Below are 22,688 nucleotides of genomic sequence, written 5' to 3' on the forward strand. Positions count from 1 at the left end.
TTGGTCTGTGTAAACTGTGGGAAGCAAGCCAGTAAGCAGCTCCCCTCCATGGCCTCTGCATCAGCTCCTGCCTCTGGTATCCTGTTCTATTTGAGTTCCTATCCTGACTTCCTTCAGTGGCAAACAGAAATGCTGAAGAGTAAGTCAAATAAACCCTTTCCTCCCCAACTTGCTATTTGGTCATGGTGTTTTGTTGCAGCAATAGAAAACCCTAACTAAGAGAGTGAGCTCCCAAGAGAGAAACATAAACATCTTCTCTCTCTTCTTCCCTCTCTCCCTTCCTCCCTCCCTCCTGCTCTCGCTCTACTCCCCCCCCCCCTCCTTTCCTCTTTGTCCCTCCCTCATTAAGATCCCTTCCTTTATGGTATCCAAAAGAAGTAATACAATAAGTTTTCTTCAGCCCAGGAGTTTTTTTTTTTCTTAACTTTTTAATGCTTATTAATCAATCTCAGAAAGCAGAACTTGAGGTCTGGCCTTTGATGGTTTCTGTAGTATAAGCATTTTATGAGTAAGGACTGATCCATACACCAGCAAGTAAGCTAGGTATTTTCAGAGCAGTCACAGCCCAGCAGAGCTTACCAGATCAATAACAACATACTGAACCTTTAGCCTATTGATCGGAAGGTCGCTTGTAAGCCTGAATGGGGACAAGCACAGGTATTATATTAGTCAATATCTCACAAGAGGTGAAATGCAATGCTCGTTACCATTCAATCCTATTACCATTTGTAACCTAGTTGGTATCAGGTATAGATCCAGGAAATTAATCCTTTACCACCATCATTCACTTACTGTGACTAGGATCAGGTGGTCTTTTAAACCACAGAAGCAAACAAATAAGAAAATGAAAGGAAACACCATGCCACTGTTCTGTTTTGCAAGTGTTCAGAAGTGTCTGAACTATTTCTATTTCTACAGGTTCTAGCGTTGTGGACACTAAATTGTGCTTTAAATAGAAATACTTTCCTGAAGGTTTTCTGAGCTGCTGCCCTGCTGTAAACTGCTTGTTCTTGTCTCCTCTAAGCAAGGCTTCTATCAAGTCTGCTTCTTAGGACTGAGAACCTCCTAAGAAGCAGACTTGGTAAAGTTCTGCAGTTGGAGGCCCTTTTCCTTCTGGGGTCCCCACTAAATTCTCTGCTCTTATGCATACAGTTTCTGGATTATTCTGTTTTGAAGTCCATGCCAGAGTTAGAGCTGCTGGTTTCTGAGTCTTGGTTTAAGTCACACTGGATCTTATAGTCTCTAGTGGGTCAACAATGTGATCATATAAATCAATGGCAAAACTCGAGGCTAGAAAATGTACTCAAACAGGTATTTGGTAAATCAAGGGAAATTTTTCAGATTTGTTTCAAACCCTGGTGTCTTGTTTCCATAATTTGGGACAATAACACATATCTGTAATGATTTGTAACAAGTTTGCAGGCTATCCAGTTTCCTAATTCATTTATTTATTTATTTATTCATTTTATATACCAACCCCAGTTCCTGCTCCCTCCTTTCCTCCTATCCTCCTACCTCCCCCACATCCCACTCCTCAGAGGGGTTAAGGCCTCCCTTGGGTAGTCAATAAAGTCTGGCATACCAAGTTGGTGAAGGGCCTAGACCCTCCCCCCTTCATCAGGGCTGAGCAAGGTATTCCACCACAAGGTATGGGCTCCAAAAACCCAGTTCATGCTCCTAGGATAAGTCCTGGTCCCACTGCCACGGGCCCCACAAACAGATCCTGGAGATCAGTTTCCTAATTCTTAAAAAAATATGTTCTGTGGCCAACAATGTGACAGACCACACATAAAGAGACACTGGGTAATCCTTGATTTGGTCTTTCTTTAGAATTGCAGAACCTAAGAGGAAGTTCTTCCCATGGCTTGGAGCTTTATAAGACTGGATGAATGAATGTGTGAGTGACTCAGACTGTGATAATGTTAATTTGTCTAGTGTCTGATAGGGAATGTTTAGCTGAAGCCTAATTAGAGACACGCTGGAAAAATGAACTCATACTCTAAAAAGTGTCTTTACTGGAAAACTACCTTAGAAAAATTTTTTTCAACTGGATTTTTTGTTACCTAAAACTCATCTGCTTTTAGTTTATAGCAATAATGTAGCATTACCTATAATACCAATTGATTGCATCTTATGTGACTTCATTGTTTCTTTATCCATTTCTCAATGGCAAAATCCGAATTACACACCATCACTCACAGATCTGAGCTGAAAAGTACAGACACTAACTCCTGAATATTAATTCTGTTATTCATGTCACTGGTAAAGACAAAATTTAAGATCAAAATTTAAAATGAATTTCTTATATGCTTTTATATTTTTAATTTTTTTTTTTTTGGTTATTTCAAGACAGGGTTTCTCTGTGTAGCTTTGCGCCTTTCCTGTTATATTTTTAATTTTTAGACTTTTTTATTACTTATAATTATTGAGATTGACTTTCAGTAATGATCCAACTGAGGCATATTTATAAGACATCCTTCCCACAGTACAGGAAAGGATACAACAATACCAACTGTTTGTGTTGGTGTGTGTGCCTGTGCGTGTGCATTGAACAGTGTGGCTCTCTGGGTGTGGCACAGTGAGAAGAAAATCTTGACAACATCTCTTCTCGATTTCCTGACACTGGAGAGCAAAATATGAAACTCTGTCATCAAGCCTAAGAAATTCCACTCTCCACTGCCAATGGGAAGTTTCTTTGCAAAGGCAGAGGGACTTGAGCATACCTGGGAAAGGGAACACGGCTTTATGGTTTCCCCTGGCTTTTCCTGGTGATAATTGCCTCTGTTTTCCCCTCTCCCCTTAGCTTCTCAGAGGTTCTTCACCACATCCATTGATCCATCCTAGGAGGGTCACAGATCGCAGAACAACTACAGAAACAGGAAAACGAGCTTCCTGAACACACTGTAAACACAGAAACCTGTTTCCTCTGCACACACCAGATTGTCTAGACCCAGTTTCAGCGCGTTTGGTGCAGAAGCAGCTTTCAGGAAGGCTGGAAGGTCTTTGTCAATTTCGCATGAATTTTTGTGCGTAAATCTACCGCCATGCGGGGACTGAAGTTGCTTGTCCTGCTTTCTAGTTTATGGGGAGGGGGCTTCGGGCTTACCAACACCCAGCGTTCATGGACTGCTCCGGAGGATGAAAACGCCCCACTGACTCTGAACTCCCCTTCAGCTCCTCTGGTGAGCCTCCAAGTGCTCTCCGCCACTCAGAATCCCTCCTCTAAGGCAGCTGCAGCTCCTGAGAGACCTTCAGAAGACACTCTACTGCTATCAACACTGCAGACCTCTGAGACAAACACCCAACCCGAGGAGCGAAGAAGCCAAACACCCACACCCCTGGAGAAGACAGGGGCAGTAATGGCTCCGCTGCCTCTTGCTCTCCAGAGCAAACCCATCACCAAGCCCGGCCCTGGAGCAGAGAAGGTGGTGCTTGCTAATGCCACATTGAAATTCCTTCAAAGTTTTTCCAGAAAGTCCAATCAACAAGCGATCTCCTCCAAGTTGCCCGGAGACATGGGAAACAGGTCCCCAAGGGAAACGCACCGCAGCAGAAGTGACAGCAGTGGAGGTCAAAGACCCAGCTATCAAAAATCCAGTTTTGAGACAACTAGAGGAAAGTAAGAAACATTCTCTTCTTGCTCTGTTTCTGACTGTAATGTCTAGACATTTAAAAGCTAGCCGTCTGAAGTCTCTCATGTTCACAGAACAGTTCAAGGTTCATAGTAACATCAGGTTGTGGTAGAGGTTTCAGAAGTGCAGCCATGGCCTTAGGGAAGAGATGGGAAAAGGACAAAACGCTGAAACCTCTTCACTGTTCCAATTGTTGTTCCGGATCAGGAACAAAGTAACACCCCCTGGGACAGTGAGAACCACACCCACAGGCTGCTGTGAAAGGTTATGATGAAAATTCCAGTTAAGAGAACTTGGATGTACGTACCTGGCACACAGAACAGCTGCTCAGCAAATCACATTTCAGTTGTCAGAAGTCTGCTGACGTAGAGAGCAAGCAGGCTTCTCAGCTTGATTTAATGTGGCAGCAGTTTGCACTGTTGAATAAAGCTAAGTAAAAAGGAGAATTGTAAGAAAAAAGTCACAAATGGGCCCCAAAACAAAGCACGAAGAAAACACATGCCTAAGCAAGTGAATATTTTATTCACATAGGATTTGGTCATCTGTGTATTTAGAGGTGTAAGCCAACTTTATAAATAATTTTACCTGTAGTGAAATAGCTTCAAGTGACTAAATTGAGTTAGACATCATACCAGGAATACAGTAAAATTTAGCTTAAAAATAGTGGTTCATGCCTACTGTGTGAAAGACGGTCTGTGAAAGAGCAAGCTGTTGAGTAAATACCATAAGTAGCAAAAAGTAGAAAGGTTAAAGCCAGCACATTTGAGTATCTGGGTTTCTCTAAGTCAAGTCTATTTATAAAGTTTGAAGGTCATAAAACTTCAAAGATATAAAGATAAGTATGATTTTAGCTAGAAAATCACTTGAAATTTGGAATAAGCCAAGTTAATTACGAAACAAATGCTACCAGTCACGTTTAACTTGGGATGAGTGGGATTTATCTACAGCAACTCACACACATCCTACCTACCAGGAAGTTTCCTATTAAATAATAATGACAAATGCTATCTACTGAGAATCTTTTCTAAATTGCTTTCATGTATCATTTCTATTTACCATGTCTGTAATCCAATTTTCTTTAATTGCAATAGAACTCTTGAACAGTCATAGGAAATGATTGTTAGCTTTTCACATGTCTGCAATTAGGAGAGTTTTCGTAATAGACTAGGAAGCCAATAAAGCATATGAAAAGACAAACTAAAGTACCACTTACACAACAAGTACGAATCATTGTATCATAATTAAAATTACTATTTAACTATTTCATAAATAAATATTAGACCTGACATAAGAGTTGGCATTAGACTTTTTGAATTAATGCTGGTTATTTTAGCTAAGGCCTTTCCTCTCAACACTTGGGAACACTTATTTATTTGTCCATTGTTTATGAGTGTCCAGCATGTGCCTGGCACTCTGCCAGGCTTTGGACACACAAAGAATTTGAATGTCCTCCTACCTGTATGGAATATTTGTTTCAAAAATTAGGCATCCGTATATCGATTGAATTTCCCAGCATTCAACATGTGTTTCAAGAAAACTACATATGAAATGCAACTAGTTGAATATCTCTTTACCCTATGGATTCCCTGATGAGAATAATTTTCAACTGTTTCTACAGAAAAATATCAATTGATGTAGAAATTCTCTTGGTTTTGGTCCTGGAGAACCTGGATTTCTCTTTTAGTAATCTTCTCTAGTCAGTCTAAAATATGCTACTCATTAGGCCATCCAAATGACAGTGATGTGAGTAAAAAGCCAGGTCTCTCTCTCTCTCTCTCTTCTCTCTCTCTCTCTCTCTCTCTCTCCATAAAGATCTAAAGAAGACTTGAGTTGAAAGAAATTTTTCATGTTTTCATTTGATTAACAAATAATAACAGCCAAAACTTATATGTGTGTTTGACCCAGTTAAATTAATTACATATGATGATAACTTCATAACAAAGGAAAGATTCTGTCATGTCTTTCTGGAAAGGTTAAATAAATTGACTTAGTCATTTAGTTAGTACATCTCAGGGCTGGCTTTAAAGGCTTGGTAGCCAGCTCCTCTGGTGTACTCCTTCAGCAGAAGGGAGGACATCATCTCAAGTGGGAAGACAGAATAAGTGTCTCACTTCTCTGTTTGTGGATCTCGAAGGACTCTTGGCTGCCTCCAAAACATATTTCAGATTCCTTGTCCAGTCACTCACACATCCTTGCACATTGCCCTCAGCCTCATCTTCTACCACATCCTGCCTGTCCACATTTAATTCTTTGGTCCACAATATGGTGCACCTTCATCTTTTTCCATACAGATAGCATGGTCTGTCCCTGTTATTTATTCCTTTTATACCTAATGGCAGCCTTCTGGAGCTGTTAGGCAGCCCTGCTAATGCCTTCTATGGTTTTCAATCTTCAAATCTTCAAAGAATTCCTTTTTTTTTTTTGGCTTTTTTTGAAATAGGGTCTCTCTGTGTATCCCTGGCTGTCTTGGAATTCACTGTGTAGACCAGGCTGTCCTGGAACTCATAGAGATCCACCTGCCTCTGTCTCTGAATGCTAGGATTAAAGCTATCTGCCACCACTGCCTGACTCAGAGAAGGATTTTTACAAAGAACTCATAAACTCTTTGCACATAGGGACCTAATTTCAGTGTTACTTACATCTCTATTATGCTAAGTGAATGATAAATAATCACACTGTGCTCTGGTGTATGTTGGAAAGTGGAAAAGAGAATGTGAAATATGAGGGTTCATGTGTAAGTAGAGCTATTCTCAGGAAGTACTTCTCAGTGAAAATAAACACTGGTTGGTTGGTCTGAGATAAACATATCATACCTTTATCACTCTGTCATGTTTGGAATTTAACAATAATTCCTAGTAAAAAGAAATACTTGTGTCGACAGTAGGCTCCCTTCTGTGAGATTCATCTGGATTATTTTTATCTGGCTTGGTTCCCTTTTAGCACTCTGGGAGCTGTCAGCAATGGGAGATCTGTGGTTTCCTGTCTGGCAGAAGGGGTGTTTGTAAATGACTGAGCACATTAAAATAGGCACAAAAAGATGAAATTAGAACTAGAGCATATATGTGTAGGACAGACATTTGCTGGACACCCAGTGTGTCCTCAACGTTGTGGTCATGGCAAAACTCAATGACTGAAAATTTCCTGACGATGCACCCTTATGAGAGCCAGGGCACAAGGTGACAGGTGTGAGCAGGAAAGGTAGTTAGTAGTGACTGCTTGTGTCAAATGTAACATATGTGTGAATGAAGCTGAGGAGAGCAGATTGGGGTAAATGGGCTATCCATTCTGAATGGGTCAGTAAGCCTTGACTGAGAAGAAGAGATGGACTGAGGTGCGGTACAACCCAGTCACCCACTTAACTTATCCCATACTCCCACCTGCTGTACACAAGGATCCCAGTTGCTGTCATCCTGGTGAATTAAGCTGTTTCTGTAACTAGAGGCCTCAGTAGATCCTTTACATTTTCCTCTCCCTACAAACATTTCTAATCCACCAGCAGGTCTCTTCTCCCTCTAGTGTGCTCTGAGTCACTCTGCCGCTCTCCATTTCGTCCTCACCCTGCCCTTGTAAGTCACTGCTCTCCACTGCTGAGTCCCATCCGTGTTCCACTCCTGTGCCCCATGCTCCACATGGTGAGAGTTCATTTAAACAATAAAGTCAGGTTAACGTTCTTCATTGGATATAATGATTCCCTTTCTGATGCCTAAAATGAACATTTGAAGTACTGATGTGAAAAAGGGATCATGTCATACTCTTAGAATTTATTTATCATCTCATACTTTTATAAACCTAAAATGAAAAAGAAATGATACTGGCTCAAATAAGGTCTTAGAAACAGTTACTGACCAGTCCATGACGCATTTCAAAATACATTCTGAGTTCTCACAGGAGTGTTTCTCAAAATCACGGAGATTTGGAGTCTTGCTCTCTCCCTTCACGCACAGGTCACCCACTTTGAGTCCTCCAAGCACAGATGCCTGTGGACTGAAAACGTTAGCATCCATCTTTCCAGGATTTCACAGGTTCGGGGGGGGGGGGGGGGGGGGGAAGTTTGTTTGTTTTTCTGGGGTATTCCTTCTTCAGTGTTTAGAATGAGGGACTCCTTTCCTCTTTCAATTTTAGTGTGACGTCACCTCTTTAAAGAGACCCTGACAGCCTGACATCATCCTGCCCCTTTCTTATCTTACCCATGCTTTCCTTCAGCACACTCACCTCTGTCAGCAGACAGCTGTGCACTGTTTGTTTTCATGAACGCAGGGACTTTACTGTCTAACTGGTAATCCAAGTCCCTGCTTGGAACAGAGACAGGGCAAAGAAAGAGCTCAAGGAAGCTGGGGAACGATGGATTGTTGCATGGTTTGGGACTCAGATGGGAAGTCGAAACTTAGAGATAGAAATTGAAAAAAACATTAGTGAAGAGAAATATTTCAAGTCATGGATGTGGATGGTACTGAAAAGGGAGTTTAGAATTAAGAATTAAGAAAAGGTTTTATGCAGCACAGGCTGACCTTCAACTTGCTCTGTTGCCTAAGCTGGCTTTGAACTCCTGATTCTCAGCTCTGACATGCCAAGTTCTGGACTGGCAGGTGTGGGTCAGCACACCCAGTGCAACTGTGGTACATAGTTTACGTGAGCTCCTTGCTCCAGCCTGAGTGACCTGGCCTGTGAGGGATAGTGAGAAAAGCTTGTCCAGACAGGTCTCTATTTTTCCTGTTATCCTAAGTCCACACAGTATTTGAAATGTTACAGTTAAGCCTGAGGATGTCCAGACATCCGAAGGAGACTATTGAACCTCTCAAAATTCTAGAAACATCATTCCACAGAAGAAAGTTTTCATCTTGTCGGTCAGTGCAAACAAACTCTAGAGTGTTTTCTGCGTTTTAATTTCTCCCATTAATCATAGATGTCCATGACTCTTCTCTTTCTTGTCACGGTTACTATAAACATACACATCCAAAGTACTTGAATTTGACAAGTGCTTGTTCAGATCAAGCAATTAGGTGAAAAAACTTCTGTATGCCCGCACCTTTTGCTTTTCAAATCATAAAACTCTAAGTTGAAAACATATATTATTTAGGGAGACATGCTAAAAGAGTCCGTTGGCAGGAAGGACCAGTGAGTTAAGTAGAAAAGTAGACTTCACACATCTAACCTGCTTTGTCTGATGCCTGGGAAAGCCTGACCCCTGCTGGATCAGAAGCCATCTGCAACACTCTGCTGCGGTCACAGTCTGAGTGAGAACCAGAATTAAAGAAAAATAAAGTTTAGTAAATTCCTGAAAAAGATCACATCACAGTTTGACCATAAGAATATATATGTGTGTGTCACTTGTCTGTAATGTTATGTGCCACATTTTAATAGTACTTTATTACTTATTTAAAAATTAGGAAATAAGTTCCACCCAAAAAGCAAGCTCTAGGTGTATCATGGGACGGGGACAGTGAAGCTTTCTTCTCATATCATTTCGCAAATACTGTACACAGGAACTGCCACCACACTGAGAATGTGGTACATGGCAACTGCGTCATATCAAGAGTACCAGACATCAAGAATACTGCGGCCCTGGAGGCTGTGTGCCATCATCATCTGTCACTGAAAATGAGATTCTACCATTCTGTCCCACTCCAGAGAATAAGGAAATAGTGCTGACCATGCTGCAAATGTGGGTGTGAAAGAGGTCTTACTTTTTGTTCGTTTGTTTTTCGAGACAGAGATTCTCTGTGTAGCTCTGGCTGTCCTGGGACTCATTCTGTAGACCAGGCTGGCCTCAAACTCAAGGAGATCTGCCTGCTTCTGCTTCTTGAGTGCTGGGATTAAAGGCGTGTGCCATCACCCAGGCTGAGGTGTTCCATCTTAAGGCCTGAATTAATTGCAAAATTAAAGCATCCAAATTTCACTATGTTTAATAACCATCAAATTTTGTAAAACATTAAACTATACTCACATAAACTCTATAAAAGACAAAGAATCATAAACAGAAATTATTACTTTTGTCTTGCAATAAGGCATTTGTTTACAGAAGAAGATAGGTGTTGAAATGCAATGGTAGTTTGGACTATAACTACAGGTTAAATATAACAAGTCTAAAGTTCTAAGTGTGATTGGCCTATCATAATCATTTGATTAAGTATAAATCCACACTTTCCATTTTACCATTTCTTTTGTTCATACTTTGCAAATTTCCTTGAGCTTTCTCATTAATGAGTAGTAAACAACATGGCATTCACTTTTTCAAGTTTAGATTTGATAAAGGACTTCTTTCCCTCAATCTTATCAAACAAAATCCTTAATAATATGTGACATGCTAAGAATACTTGTGTTCCCACTGGGCAGAGCATGCCTTTAATCCCAGCACTCAGGAGGCAGGTGGAGGTGGATCTCTATAAGTTTGAGGCCAGCCTGGTCTATAGAGCAAGTTCTAGGACAGCCAAGGCTACACAGAGAAACCCTGCCCCCCCCCCTCAAAAACATATTTGTGTTGATGACTTCTCAGGACTATAAAGACATTTTGAATGTTATAACTATCCTGAGAGCCGTCCTATGTCATTTGAGAGTAAGTGATGATGATGGCAGCCTTCCGTATTTGTTTTCTGAAAATTAGTGATTAAGAACAAAGAAGCAATTACAGTTAAGAGAGATTTATCAAGTCATTAGAAAGGAGCCAACCCCGTTTGCACATAATACATGTAGTGTACATATACGCATACCAAAAAATCATTTCCTTACACTTATTAGCAATGTGTCCCATATATGTTAACTCATTTAGTCTCATAATCTGTGAAACAGGTCATGCTACTGAGCTTTCTGTGCAGAATAAAGCTACATCAAACGGATACAATGATGCACGGCAGGCTTTAGAATTAAGCTTTTTGAAATTTTCTTTTTGTGTTTATTAAGACTTATTTTATGGAATAAAATGTGATATATTTTAGAATGAGCTTCGTAGGCTCTGGGAAAATGTGCACTCTGCAGCTGTAGGTGCCACTTGCATCCATTTTGTCTATTGTACAATATTACTTCAAATTTTCTTTCTTGGCTTTCAGTCAGGATGACTTAACTAACAATGAAAATTTCTTGCCCTATATTTCAGAAGTCTTCTGAACTTGTTTTTTTTTTCTTTTCATCTAAATTCATAATCTTGGTCTCTTGACCATGTTCTAGAATTCTCAGAAATAGTATTTGTCTTGTCTGTTTATTTTTTCTTTACTGATATCTAAATATAGTATTTACTTAATGTTTCCTAGAAAGATATTCTTTCTTCTTCATCTCATTTACTGTGATGCTTTCCATTTTGTTTCAGTTTTCTAAATTTATTTTATTTTTAATTAATACATAACTATATTATTTCCCCTCCTTTTTCTCTCTCCAACATGTCCCATACTACATCCTACAATTTGCTCTCAAATGATTGGTCTCTTTTTCTTTAATTATTATTGTTGCATATATATTTATAAATGCACACACACACACATAAAACCTCCCATGTCCATTCCATTTAGTGTTGCACACACACACACACACACACACACACACACACACACACACACCGTATATATGTATATACACACACACACACACACACACACACGTGTGTATACACACGTGTGTGTGTGTGTGTGTGTGTGTGTATATACATATATATATATATATATATACACGTGTGTGTGTGTGTGTGTGTGTGTGTGTGTGTGTGTGTGTGTGTGTGTGTGTGTGTGTTTAGGGCTGACCACTCGGTATTTGAAAAACCAATAAAAGGTTTATCCCTGGGAATACTAATTCTCCCTCTCTCAGCAGTTGTTAATTCCCTTTAGCTCTTCATCCCCATGGGATTTCCCCCATTCATGTTGGCATGTCAACTGGTCTTGTGATAATCTGCTCCTCTTTAGACAGCCATACTGCTGAAATTTCATGGATGTAGTTTCCCTGCCGTAGCTAGAAGGCACATAGATTTCTAAATTCATCTCAAAAATGAAATGCCAGGAAAGAAAGCTTATTCGATGATGTCTCTCAACCACGAGTTCCAGCTTCAGGGAGAGCATTGGCTTGGTTTAGTGTAGGGATTCTCTGGTTCACATGGCTACAAGGGGTCATCTCCAGAGCTCTCCTGCTGTCCTGTCAGTTCATGCCACCTGAGCGAACACAGAAGACTAAGTTCCAACACACTGCATGATCACAAGCTCATTATTCTGAATTCCGAGGGCTTGCGTACCTGAACAGTTAATTCTGAGACTGTTGTCCTTATTTCTTATAGACCTGTTCCTGTGTAGTCATAGTCAGGGGCACCCTCATTGGTCTGTCCACTCTGGCTCATAAGATGAAAAGATATGATTGGGACATGATTTTTTTCACTTAGTGGATGGTTTTCTCAATTTAGTCTTTTTACTAGCTATGTGAAAGACTGAGTTTCCAAAATGTAAAACAGAAAGCATGATAGACTGTACAGATTTTAGTATGCACAAGAGGGTTAACTTTTAAGTTACTATAGAATCGTCATCCCACTCCATTTACTGGACCAGCAAGCTAAGCTTTTGCTCATGGCCGGGGATGTCTGCTTGTAGCATGAATCTTAAAAGTTCTTATTAATAAAAGCAAACCTGAGGCCAGTCATTGGGGTGAACACTGGAAGATCAGAGAGACAGAACAAGCCACAGCTAACCTCACCTAGCCAACTTCTCAGCTGGTCTTGTTTCCTCAGACTGGAAGCTTCTGTGTCCTCATCCCAATGGCTCTCAGCTGAACTGCTGCTCGAAAGCCTGAAGCTTAACCAGCCAAATGCTTAACCAGCCAAAAGCTTCTAGTTTCTGGTCCTCATGCCTTATATACCTTTCTGCTTTCTACCACCACTCCCTGGGATTAAAGGCTCGCTTTCTGGGATTAAAGGCGTGAGTCACCATGCTTGGCTGTATCCTTGAACAGATGGATTTCTGCCTCTGGAATGCTAGGATTAAAGGTGTGTGCTTCCACTGCCTATACTCTATGTTTAATATTGTGGCTGTTCTGTCTCTGACCCCAGATAAGTTTATTAGGGTACACAATATTTTGGGGAACACAATACCACCTCATCTGCTTTTCCCTAAAAGAAACCTTTTACCTTCTCACTTAGAAAATGTAAGGAATCAACACTAGCCTATCTCAGTACCTGTTGCTGGCCAGCAGCAATCACTGTCCTTAGACAGAATTCCAAATGCTGTCCATGGACGAAGGACTCTAACCCCATAGTGTACTGAAAGCTTCTAAGTCAACACTCTCCAACATTGCAGACAACTTGGGAAGGCACAAAGGACTTTTAGTTTGTCTAATGCCATCAGTACACCAGACTTCCTTTTATATTTTAAGCCTCTACTGTCAAGTTAATTTGGTTTAAAACTGTATTTTCATTTTTAACATCCTTTAATGAGCTTATTTCTACAGTAGCATAAGCCTGATTATGAGTCGCACGAAGAGTTCTTTTGCTGTGAAGGACAAACTGTGGATCAAAGGTTTGGTGGCTGGGTTGGTGTCCCAGTCCTTCCACTTGAGGCCTTGCTTGGTTACAGAAGATGGCCAGTTCAGGCTCCTTGTCCCCCCACTACTAGGAGTCTTTGCTAGGATTATTCTCATAGATTTCATGGAGTTTCCATTGCACTAGGTTTCCACCTCACTCCTGAAATGCCTCCCAAATTCAATTGTTTCTCGCAGTATTTTCTCCCGCTCCCCCTAGCTGATGTCCCCCTATTCCTGACCTCACATGCCCCTAATCCACCCACAAAATCTATTCTATTTCCCCTTCTCAGGAAGATTTATGCATTCCCTCCTTAAACCTTCCTTGTTATTTAGCCTCTCTGGGTCTGTGGACAATAGCATGATATTTTACTTTGTAGCTAATATACACTTATAAGTGAGTTCATACCATGTTTGTCTTTCTGGATTTGGGTTACCTCACTTGTTGTGGAATTCTACTTTAACTAGGCAAAGATGTGTTACATTTGTTTATGCTGCAGAATATTACTTTAACTGTGCAAAGGCATATTATATTTGTTTCTGCTGCTTTTGTTAATGATGTAAAGATGTTCTTTTGTTTATGCTGCATTTATCTAATTACATAAAGATGTGTTGCATTTGTTTCACTTTACCTGATTGGTCTAATAAAGAGCTGAACAGTCAATAACTGAGGAGAGAAAGGATAGGTGGGGCTGGTGGACAGAGAGAAAAAGTGGGAAGAGAAATCTAGGCTCAAAAGAGAAGGAAAGAATAAGGGAGAAAGAGGGACATGCCTGGGGCCAGCCAGGCAGCCACCAGCCAGTTAGATGGAGTAGGACATACAGAAGAAAAGAAAGGTAAAAAGCTCTGAGGCAAAACACAAATAAAGAGAAACAGGTTAAGTTATAAGAGCTAGCAAGAAACAAGTATAAGATAAGGCTGAGTGTTCATAACAAATAATAAGTCTCTATGTCATGATTTGAGAGCTGATTGGTGGCCCAGCAGAAAGTCTGGTACACTCACTTAGGATGATTTTTTTTTCAAGTTCTATCCATTTGCCTGCAAATTTTGCAATGTCATTGTTTTTCACAGCTGAGTAATATTCCATTGAGTAAATGTACCACATTTTCTTTATCCATTCTTCAGTTGAGGGACATCTAGGTTGTTTCTAGTTTCTAGCTATTATGAATAGAGCTGATATGCACATAGTTGAGCAAGTGTCCTTGTGATACAATGGAGCATCCTTTGGATATATCCCCAGGAGTGGTATAGCTGAGTATTGAGGTAGATCTATTCTCAATTTTCTGAGAAACCACCATACTGATTTCCAAAGTGGCTCTGCAACTTTGCACTCCCACCAGCCATGGAGGAATGTTCCCCTTGCTCCACATCCTCAACAGCACTTGTGTGTTTTTTATTTTAGCCATTCTGACAAGTGTAAGATGGAATCTGAAAATCATTTTGATTTGCATTTCTCTGATGACTAAGGATGCTGAACATTTCTTCATGTGCTTCTTAGCCATTTGAGTTTCTTCTGTTGAGAATTCTGTTTAGAGCTGTACCCCATTTTTTATTTGGATTATTTAGTTTGTTGATGTCTAGTTTCTTGAGTTCTTTGTATATTTTGGATATTAGCCTTTTGTCAGATGTGGAGTTGGTGTCCCATTCTGTAGGCTGCCTTTTTGTCCTATTGATTGTGTCTTTTGCCTTACATAAGCTTTTCAGTTTCATGAGTCTCCATTTACTAACTGTTGATCTTAGTGCCTGCTCTAGTGGTGTTCTTTTCAGAAAGTTGGCTCCTGTGCCAATGCATTCAAGGCTATTCCACATTTTCTCGTCTCTCAGGTTCATTGTATCTGTATTTATGTTGAGGTCTTTGATTCACTTGGACTTGAGTTTTGTGCATGGTGATAGATATGGATCTATTTGCATTCTCCTACATGACCACATCCAGTTAGACCAGCACCCATTTGGTGAAGATGCTTTCTTTTTTCCATTGTATATTTCTGGCTTCTTTATAAAAAAAAAAAAAAAAATCAAGTGTTCAGAGATATGTAGATTTACATCTGGGTCTTCAACTTGATTCCATTAATCAGTGTGTCAGTTTTTATGCCAATACCATACAGTTCACTTTTTTTAGTTTATATCTTATTATATATCGCCCACAGTAATAGACATAGATCTGAGTCTTTGATCTCAGTACAAACACTTAAATATAAGATCAGTCCTGGATTTAGTCTGAAACTACCAAAATATACGCTCTGATTATTTTCATCATATAGTGTCTCTTTAAATCTTCTTAGGTACAATAATCAATCATTGTTCATTTTCTTTTCTGTGTGGTTATAAAAATAGGTAGATAAGCATTTTTCATAGTTTCTTACTGATTTGTCAGAGTAAGTAAGTAAAGGTCTGTGAAAATGACTTTGACAAAAATATCTCTCTCTAACAATGAATTTTTCTACCAATAATGATTCTTCCCTCAGGAATTGGTGTGCCCATGTACATACCAAGTTATCTCCAACAGTAATACTGGACACTCATGGCTCTTACGTGCCAAAAACGAGAGGATCCTGTGGCTGGTCCAGTGGACTCTGTTCCCAAAGGTATGCAATATTTTCTGAAAATAGACACTTTCTGTGTAGACCAAAAATACATAGGAATAGCCATGCCAGGCACTGTATGACTGAGCAGAGAGTCCTTATATTAGATTAGATATATGACCTTTAGTAAGTTAAGATGTGGTTACTAATAATGCATGTGTTATGTATTAGTAGCCTAATCAACAAGCCTGGGCTTAGATGCTTATGAAAGGCATAGATAACTTCAAAGATGTATTAACAATTTTTTGTTTTAAGTAAAAAATCCATATATAACTTAACTTGTATTCAAAATATAGAAAGTTATTACCTGTGATTGTGCATGGGAAAGCAGTTCTTCTTTTATAAGTCTTAGTGATCATACTGTTTATGACATATGAATATATTATATTATACATACATTATATTAGTGACCATGTTGTTCATTACATATATGAATGTATTATAATATAGGTACATTATATGTATGTACATACACACATACACCATTGTCAAAAAATAATGTAAGACTGAACTCTTGATAAATTCTCTGAATACACATAGTAACCAAAGCTTGACTAGAGATGTTCATAAAGAGCCTGCAAAAAAAAAGCATTGCTATTCAAGCTCTGAGACTAACACTACACAAATTATCATACAAATAACTCAGGAAATGAATCTTATGCATCAACAATCTGGAACAATGCACAATAAGGACACATAAAATCCAGGTGTTTGAGTCCCTTGAGGACTGTGATTCATGGTCCAGAGAACTGAGCACATCTTAGGAATCAGAGAACTAAGCTGTGGCCTTGCTTTCAGCCACTGTTCCCTTTCTGACAATTTTCTTGTCAAGAACACAAAGCACAAAGAACATATTGTTAATTATTCAGTAATGAAAATATTACCTCAGTAACCCTTTTCATATTGTTCTTCTGGGTGCAAGGTGAGTTCCTCTCCAGCTCTTTACTCTTTTCTAAACCCAGCTACTTTATCCTTATTCCTATCTCTTGTCTTTGTGTCCATTTGAACAGGTCTTTGCATTCATTCACAATTTCAGTATTTATACAATAGATGCCTGTATTTCCTTTATTATATGAACATTTCATGCAACAGACATTCAGTTTGCCAGAGTAGAAACATTGACCCTCTAGCTTAATTCAACAAAGTTCCAAGTTCTGGGGTCATTCCCACAAACTAAATAAATTCCATCTTCATTCCTTACTTAGCCTTAGCAGTCAGGGTGGAGATGATATTCCCTCCAACAGAATTATTCACTGAATGTAACTTATTAAATTAGACATAGATGAATGACTTAGCATGCTTTTAGGGCTGGAAGAATCTTGTAGCTCATTCTGTTATGGAGAAATAACCTCTGATATACTGACTTACCTGTCATGTTACAACAGAACCTGAAACCCGGCTAATTCAGTTCCTTCCAACACAACACTTGAACTGGTCACTAGGGTTGACTGGGACAAATCCCAGTAGCATTGGACTAACTCATAAAATCCAGGTTAAAATTCCAATTCCATCAGTTTTAGATATGGGCAATTGAACAAGTTATTTTATCTCTATTATTTGTACTCCTCGGCTTTAAAGCATATTATAATTCAAGTGAGTTCTAACACTGATCTAGCTAGAAAACATTATGTAATGAAAAACTATCTTATCTTTAGAAAATGCAATGACATATTAATTTAAAATAATTTAAAATACATGTAATAAAACCACTCATGCTTTTTGTTGCATATTCAAAGAAATCCTGTTGGCTATTTTGAATATAATACTGATGATAGGTTTATGACTTTATAATAATACCAAGACTAAATGGTTATCACATTTCAGGCATTATTCTAAGTATTTTATATTTATAAGTCCTAATTCTATCTTAACATGAAGCAAATAATTTTTATCCAATTGTTTTCCTCTCCAGATCTCAGAAGACATCCAATGCTGTCTATAGGATGCAGCATAAGATTGTCACCTCATTAGAATGGAGATGCTGTCCTGGATACATAGGGCCCAACTGTCAGCTCAAAGGTATATGCCAATAATAACATCATATTAACAAATTCTGAGAAATAAGTAATTGGATGGACCAATTGTGAGCCAAGGAAAATTACCAAGAAGCCAGATGTTAGGCCTGCTGCTGTTTTAAAGCTTCCAGGGTCACCGTCTCATAACCTGCCTCTTCACTGTTTCTCTCATCTTTGTGTTGGTTTTGGGAAGTGAGTAAGATGATCTCACTGTATTAGTATTGACTAAAGCTACAAAGACACATCTTCCTGAGATATTATTGTAAATTCTCATTTTATATTTTAAATAAATATGATTAGAAATAACCCACATAAAATAACTATATAACACTCTAATTTTGTTCCAGTTCAACTGCTTGATATAACGGGACTGTGAGCGACAGTTCATGTTAAAGAATGTACCATGTAACTTTTGAATAATTAGGGTTTCTTTTTTTTCATCTTAAAGGAGCCATTTTTTAAGCTGCAATTTTAAGGATTTTCTGGTGGAAGGCTGATCAAACACACGGCCACCTGCTGTGGCCTGATATCCATGTAACTGTTATTTTGCTTTCAGCTTGAAACAGATTTTATTTGAAAAATAAGATGTGACATCTGCATTCATATTTTAAGTGAATGAATATTACAAGAAAGGCCATTAGCAGTGGTAGGGAATTCAATCAACAGTGTAGGAGATTGTGATTAAAAATTAATGTAACTGTGGAGAAACCATTATGAGTCACATTAAGAAACAGAAAATCATATACAGGAGCTCCAAGAATCATGCAGTTTAGTCAGGGCTATTATTCCCGGCTAGCTCATGCAGTGAGGATCTATGGGTAAATCTTCCACACTGCTGTTTTCTCTGGGCCTGGTTTAAATTTCACAGATAACATAAAATCCAGCACATTTTCAGATGGTATCAGTCATGTTTTACCTCGTGACCAGGTAAAATAAAACTTTTACAGAAAATATTACCCATACTGAAAATACTTGAAAATGAGGTGATACAAAATATTTGAAAAAGATCCAAATGTTACTGCTTTCAAAGAATTCATTTTATAAGGTGTGCAAATATATTCACAGTATTACGGTGCATTTGTTTCTTATTCACACTTTTTTATACTATTTAAAAATCTTGACAATATTTGGAATTCTGCTTAAGGTCTTTATTTCTCTTCGTATGTGGAAGATATTTAGAGAATATGAATCCTATGATTATTTTTTAAGGAATAAAGGTTTGCAAAGTGTCTTTTCAGAATGCAGGCTGTTATTACACACCCCATTGCACCGAATGTCCGACTGCAGGTGACAGGGAGCTAAGCAGTATGTCAAAGCATGTCCTGGGCCCAGCTGCTGAGAGCTGGGCCTGCCCCACACTCAGCCTCCTGTACTGGCTAATCGATTCTTAATCATTATGGCAGACTACATGCATGTAGCTGGAAGAAGCTACAGAGCTCCAGGATGGTAAATATACCCACAAAAAGCAAAACAAAGTGATCATTTGAGTACCTGTTCTATACTGCCATTGGCTTCTTACAGGGATTACCAAGGGTTTAAATGTGAGTGGTTTATAGTCTGTGGTGAATGGCACCTCAAATTCTTCCTAGAAGCCACCCAGGGATATCTTTAATATTAGATTTGCAGTTTTCTGTTTCAACACGTCGACAAAGGAAGTCCCAGAAAAGCTTCAGTGATGACCTCCTGTCATCGTCACCTAATTTAAGCTACACACAAAGCCAGTGTCTGCTGATTAATCTGTTATGGGGATGCATCTTTCCTATACAAACCTATGTGGAAATAAGGCTAGGGTGGCAGGTTTGCCCAATTATTTCAAATTGCCATACAGTCAATTCTAACATAGCTTTGATTCTAAAAGAATGTCATGTTGCTCAGACAGAATCCTGGCCATTTGTCTCTTACTTTCATTGTAGTCCACCAAGGACTTGCATTTTTTATGAGTACAGTTGATATTGGCAGCATCAAGGGCCACCGTCTCATGCCAACCCTCTGTTAACTAGCTCTCTCCTGGTTTATTTCCACCTTCACATTTTCCCATTCTGATACCTACTTAATAACATCCCAAGCTGTCCCCTCACCCATTACACTTAATAAATATGGCACCAGCCTTTCATTTTTATACGGTAGATCAAGTTGTCCCCATAAGAATAGAGTGTGCGGCAGGCTGCCTCAAACAGGGCAAGAATGATCAATCTGGCCGATCCATTCTTTAAACCTCTGCTGAGGCCTCTGCAGTTTGGTTACGTAGATACCTGATTATGTAGGTACAATAGCAATTATCTCAGGGCTTATCCATCAAAGTATCATTGGACTATTTATTCATAGAAAAATGTGTAAAGTACCACACATACTTTATAAATCTCTGCTTCCCATCTCCAGAAACAAAATTAATTTCATAATGTAAATATAATTTCCTCTTAATTTGATTGGGGTAGAGTAATGGTTTCAACATAAGATAAACATCAGTAGGTGTGTTGGCAGTTGGACTGTCCTCCTTATCCTTCCCCAAGAGCACCCACCTCTTCCCAGCTTTTCCTCCTCTTCTGTCTGAAATCCATCTTTTGGGTGTCATCAAGAGATGCTGCTCATCAGACCCACTGGGCATTTTTTCCCAGCTCCTCTTCTAATGTGCTCATTTGCTCTGTATGTACTTTAGCACAAATAATCAGAACACTGGGTTCTAGTGGTAGCTTACCTACTAAAATAGGAATATCAAAAGGAATCTTTTTTTTTAATTAGGTGACTGGAACTTTAGGGGGGGAAAATGAATATTAGGTCCAATATCAAAGCAATAGTTTTCATATGGTTATGCCTTCTGGACTTGGTCACAAATCTTTCCATCTTTCCCGTTAGGGAGAAACTTAATTTGCAATATTTTATTAGAGACATTTTTTTAATTGTCTGTAGTGATATACCACTTATGCTTATAAGATAAAATTTGCAATTCCATGCCTCTCCAGTAGATGTCTCTAAAATATTCTGAAGTGGAACGAGGCAATTATGATTTTCTATTATATCACAAAATAAAGTAATTTATGTTCAATTGATGTTAGTTTGGAGAGGATCCTTTTGCAAATCTGTTAAACATTAGAGCCCACACAGATTTCCTAAAGAAAGATCTATAAAATTACGTTTTAAAATATCTATCACAGAAATTATGAATACTGAAAAGATATGTGCAGATATGGAATAAATTGACCCCTTATGGTACATTATAAACACCTACTTCATCTTCCCTAATGCATCTTTGTGAACACACTGAGCATCCCCTTGCCAGTTAACCTGACGCTGCAGGATCAGCTAGAAGTCTGTCTTGTCAAGCCACACAGGAAGGCTTTCTGGCAATAAGCAGGAAATAGAGCATACTCCTTACTGACTTTGACATTAACGACTTCCTCCATATGGCTCAAAAGGCTCAAGAAAAACATCTAAAAAACAAACAAACAAAAAACAACCTGCAAATAAAATCTGTTTAATTAAAGAGGAAAAATAAAAACACCTAATAAGAAAGCTGTTGCTCCTGACATCTGCTGACCTTGCTTCTGAGTTCTTGATCCCCAGTGTCAGAGTTTTCATTGCAGGGAGAAATATAAGACCAAAGGAGCACAAATAAAATCTGACGTTGCCTTTCAAAACAGGTACACAACCTTCCTCACAGTCTGCTGGCTTCAGTTAGTGCCTCTCTGTAACTGCATCTGTCACATAAAGGGGACGAGGGGAAGAGACCTAGAAATCTGCACTCCACGGAACCAAGCAGTCTGTGTTTCTGTGAAAGGGCAGACAGATTGCCAGGAAAACCTCTGCAGTCCTTGGTGTGGAGAATACATCTGGGGAGACAGAAAGATTGCTAAGTGAAAAATAAAAGAACATCGATCAACCAGGTTCCTCATCACAGGAAAGCAGCCGACTGTCAGAGATCCTATCAGCTCTCTGCAGCTGCTGGTCAAAATCCCCAGATATAAATTAGGATGAGTGGAAATATTGAACTCTAGTTGACATACACAGCCAGGAAAAGAAAACATGAATTATTGAATTTGTAAAACAGGCATTTCAAGTTTTTAACAGCTTTGGCAGGGCCCTCAGCAAATGAGCTCCAGAACAGAGAGGTTCATGTGACCACCAGATCTCAAAGATCTCTGTGTGATCTTTAACCCCCTGCAGTTTGGAGGACAATTTTGCCACCTAGTTTGTGTGGGTGCACACATGCAGAAGGACATTGGAAATTTACCACTCAATTGTATTTTTCTTACTTTCAGTCTTTTTAAAACTTCACCAAAATGTTAAAACTAAAAAGGTTGAATATTCTACCATAGAGGTCTTCATCACCTAACAGTAGAACGTGTTATGAAACTAAAGACTTTCGTTTGATACCTCTGTGTATTGTCCCTTGTTGTGAATTGAGGTAAAATGCCCACGTGGTCAGGCTTGGGGCAAGTGCCTGTAGGAGCAAACTTCCCACTGGCTCTGACAGCTTCCTTTTCTCTTCCACTTGCCACTAACTGCAAAAAGATTTGTCCTCGTGCTCCTCAGTTCCTGTTTCAAAGACTTCTGCTTTCTCTAATCCATCACTGTCTACTTCTCTGTTTATATCACAAAACCATCTTTCTAGGGTTCATGAATGTTGAGAGTTTATGACTGTTTTTACCCCAAGGTCAATAGAAAATTAGACTTTAGTGTTCAGTGCTATCTTCCTTTCTGTTCTCCAGTTTACACCATAGCTGGACTTCTTACTTCCTGAATATTTAGGGTTGGGCTGAACTGGGAAGTACAGAGACAACCATGATGCTAGAGAAAATGCATCTACTAAAATTCCAAACAGTCCCCCTCTACCATATAGAATGCATGTAGATAAGAATGGCCCACATAGGCTCACATATTTAAATGCTTAGTCACCAGGGAGTGGATCTGTCTGAAAGGATTAGAAGGATTATGAGGTGTGGTTTGTTGGATGAAGTCTGTCACTGAGGGTGGGCTTTTAG

General features: G+C 39.1%; 1 protein-coding gene across 2 annotated transcripts in view; it reads left to right on the forward strand.

Annotated features, from left to right (window-relative positions):
- Positions 1-3,044: 3,044 nt before the first annotated feature.
- Mmrn1 (multimerin 1) overlaps positions 3,045-22,688 on the forward strand; it is a 45,890-nt gene continuing 26,246 nt past the window's right edge. For both annotated transcript variants that reach the window (XM_052721430.1, XM_052721431.1), the window contains exons 1-3: positions 3,045-3,619; positions 15,578-15,697; positions 17,607-17,713. In XM_052721430.1, coding sequence (XP_052577390.1) covers positions 3,045-3,619; positions 15,578-15,697; positions 17,607-17,713 — 802 coding nt within the window. The remainder of the gene's footprint in view (positions 3,620-15,577; positions 15,698-17,606; positions 17,714-22,688) is intronic.

The sequence above is a fragment of the Peromyscus californicus genome, unplaced genomic scaffold (genome assembly GCF_007827085.1).
Source record: "Peromyscus californicus insignis strain IS unplaced genomic scaffold, ASM782708v3 Scaffold_6__1_contigs__length_162567912, whole genome shotgun sequence".
In the NCBI taxonomy this organism is placed as follows: domain Eukaryota; kingdom Metazoa; phylum Chordata; class Mammalia; order Rodentia; family Cricetidae; genus Peromyscus; species Peromyscus californicus.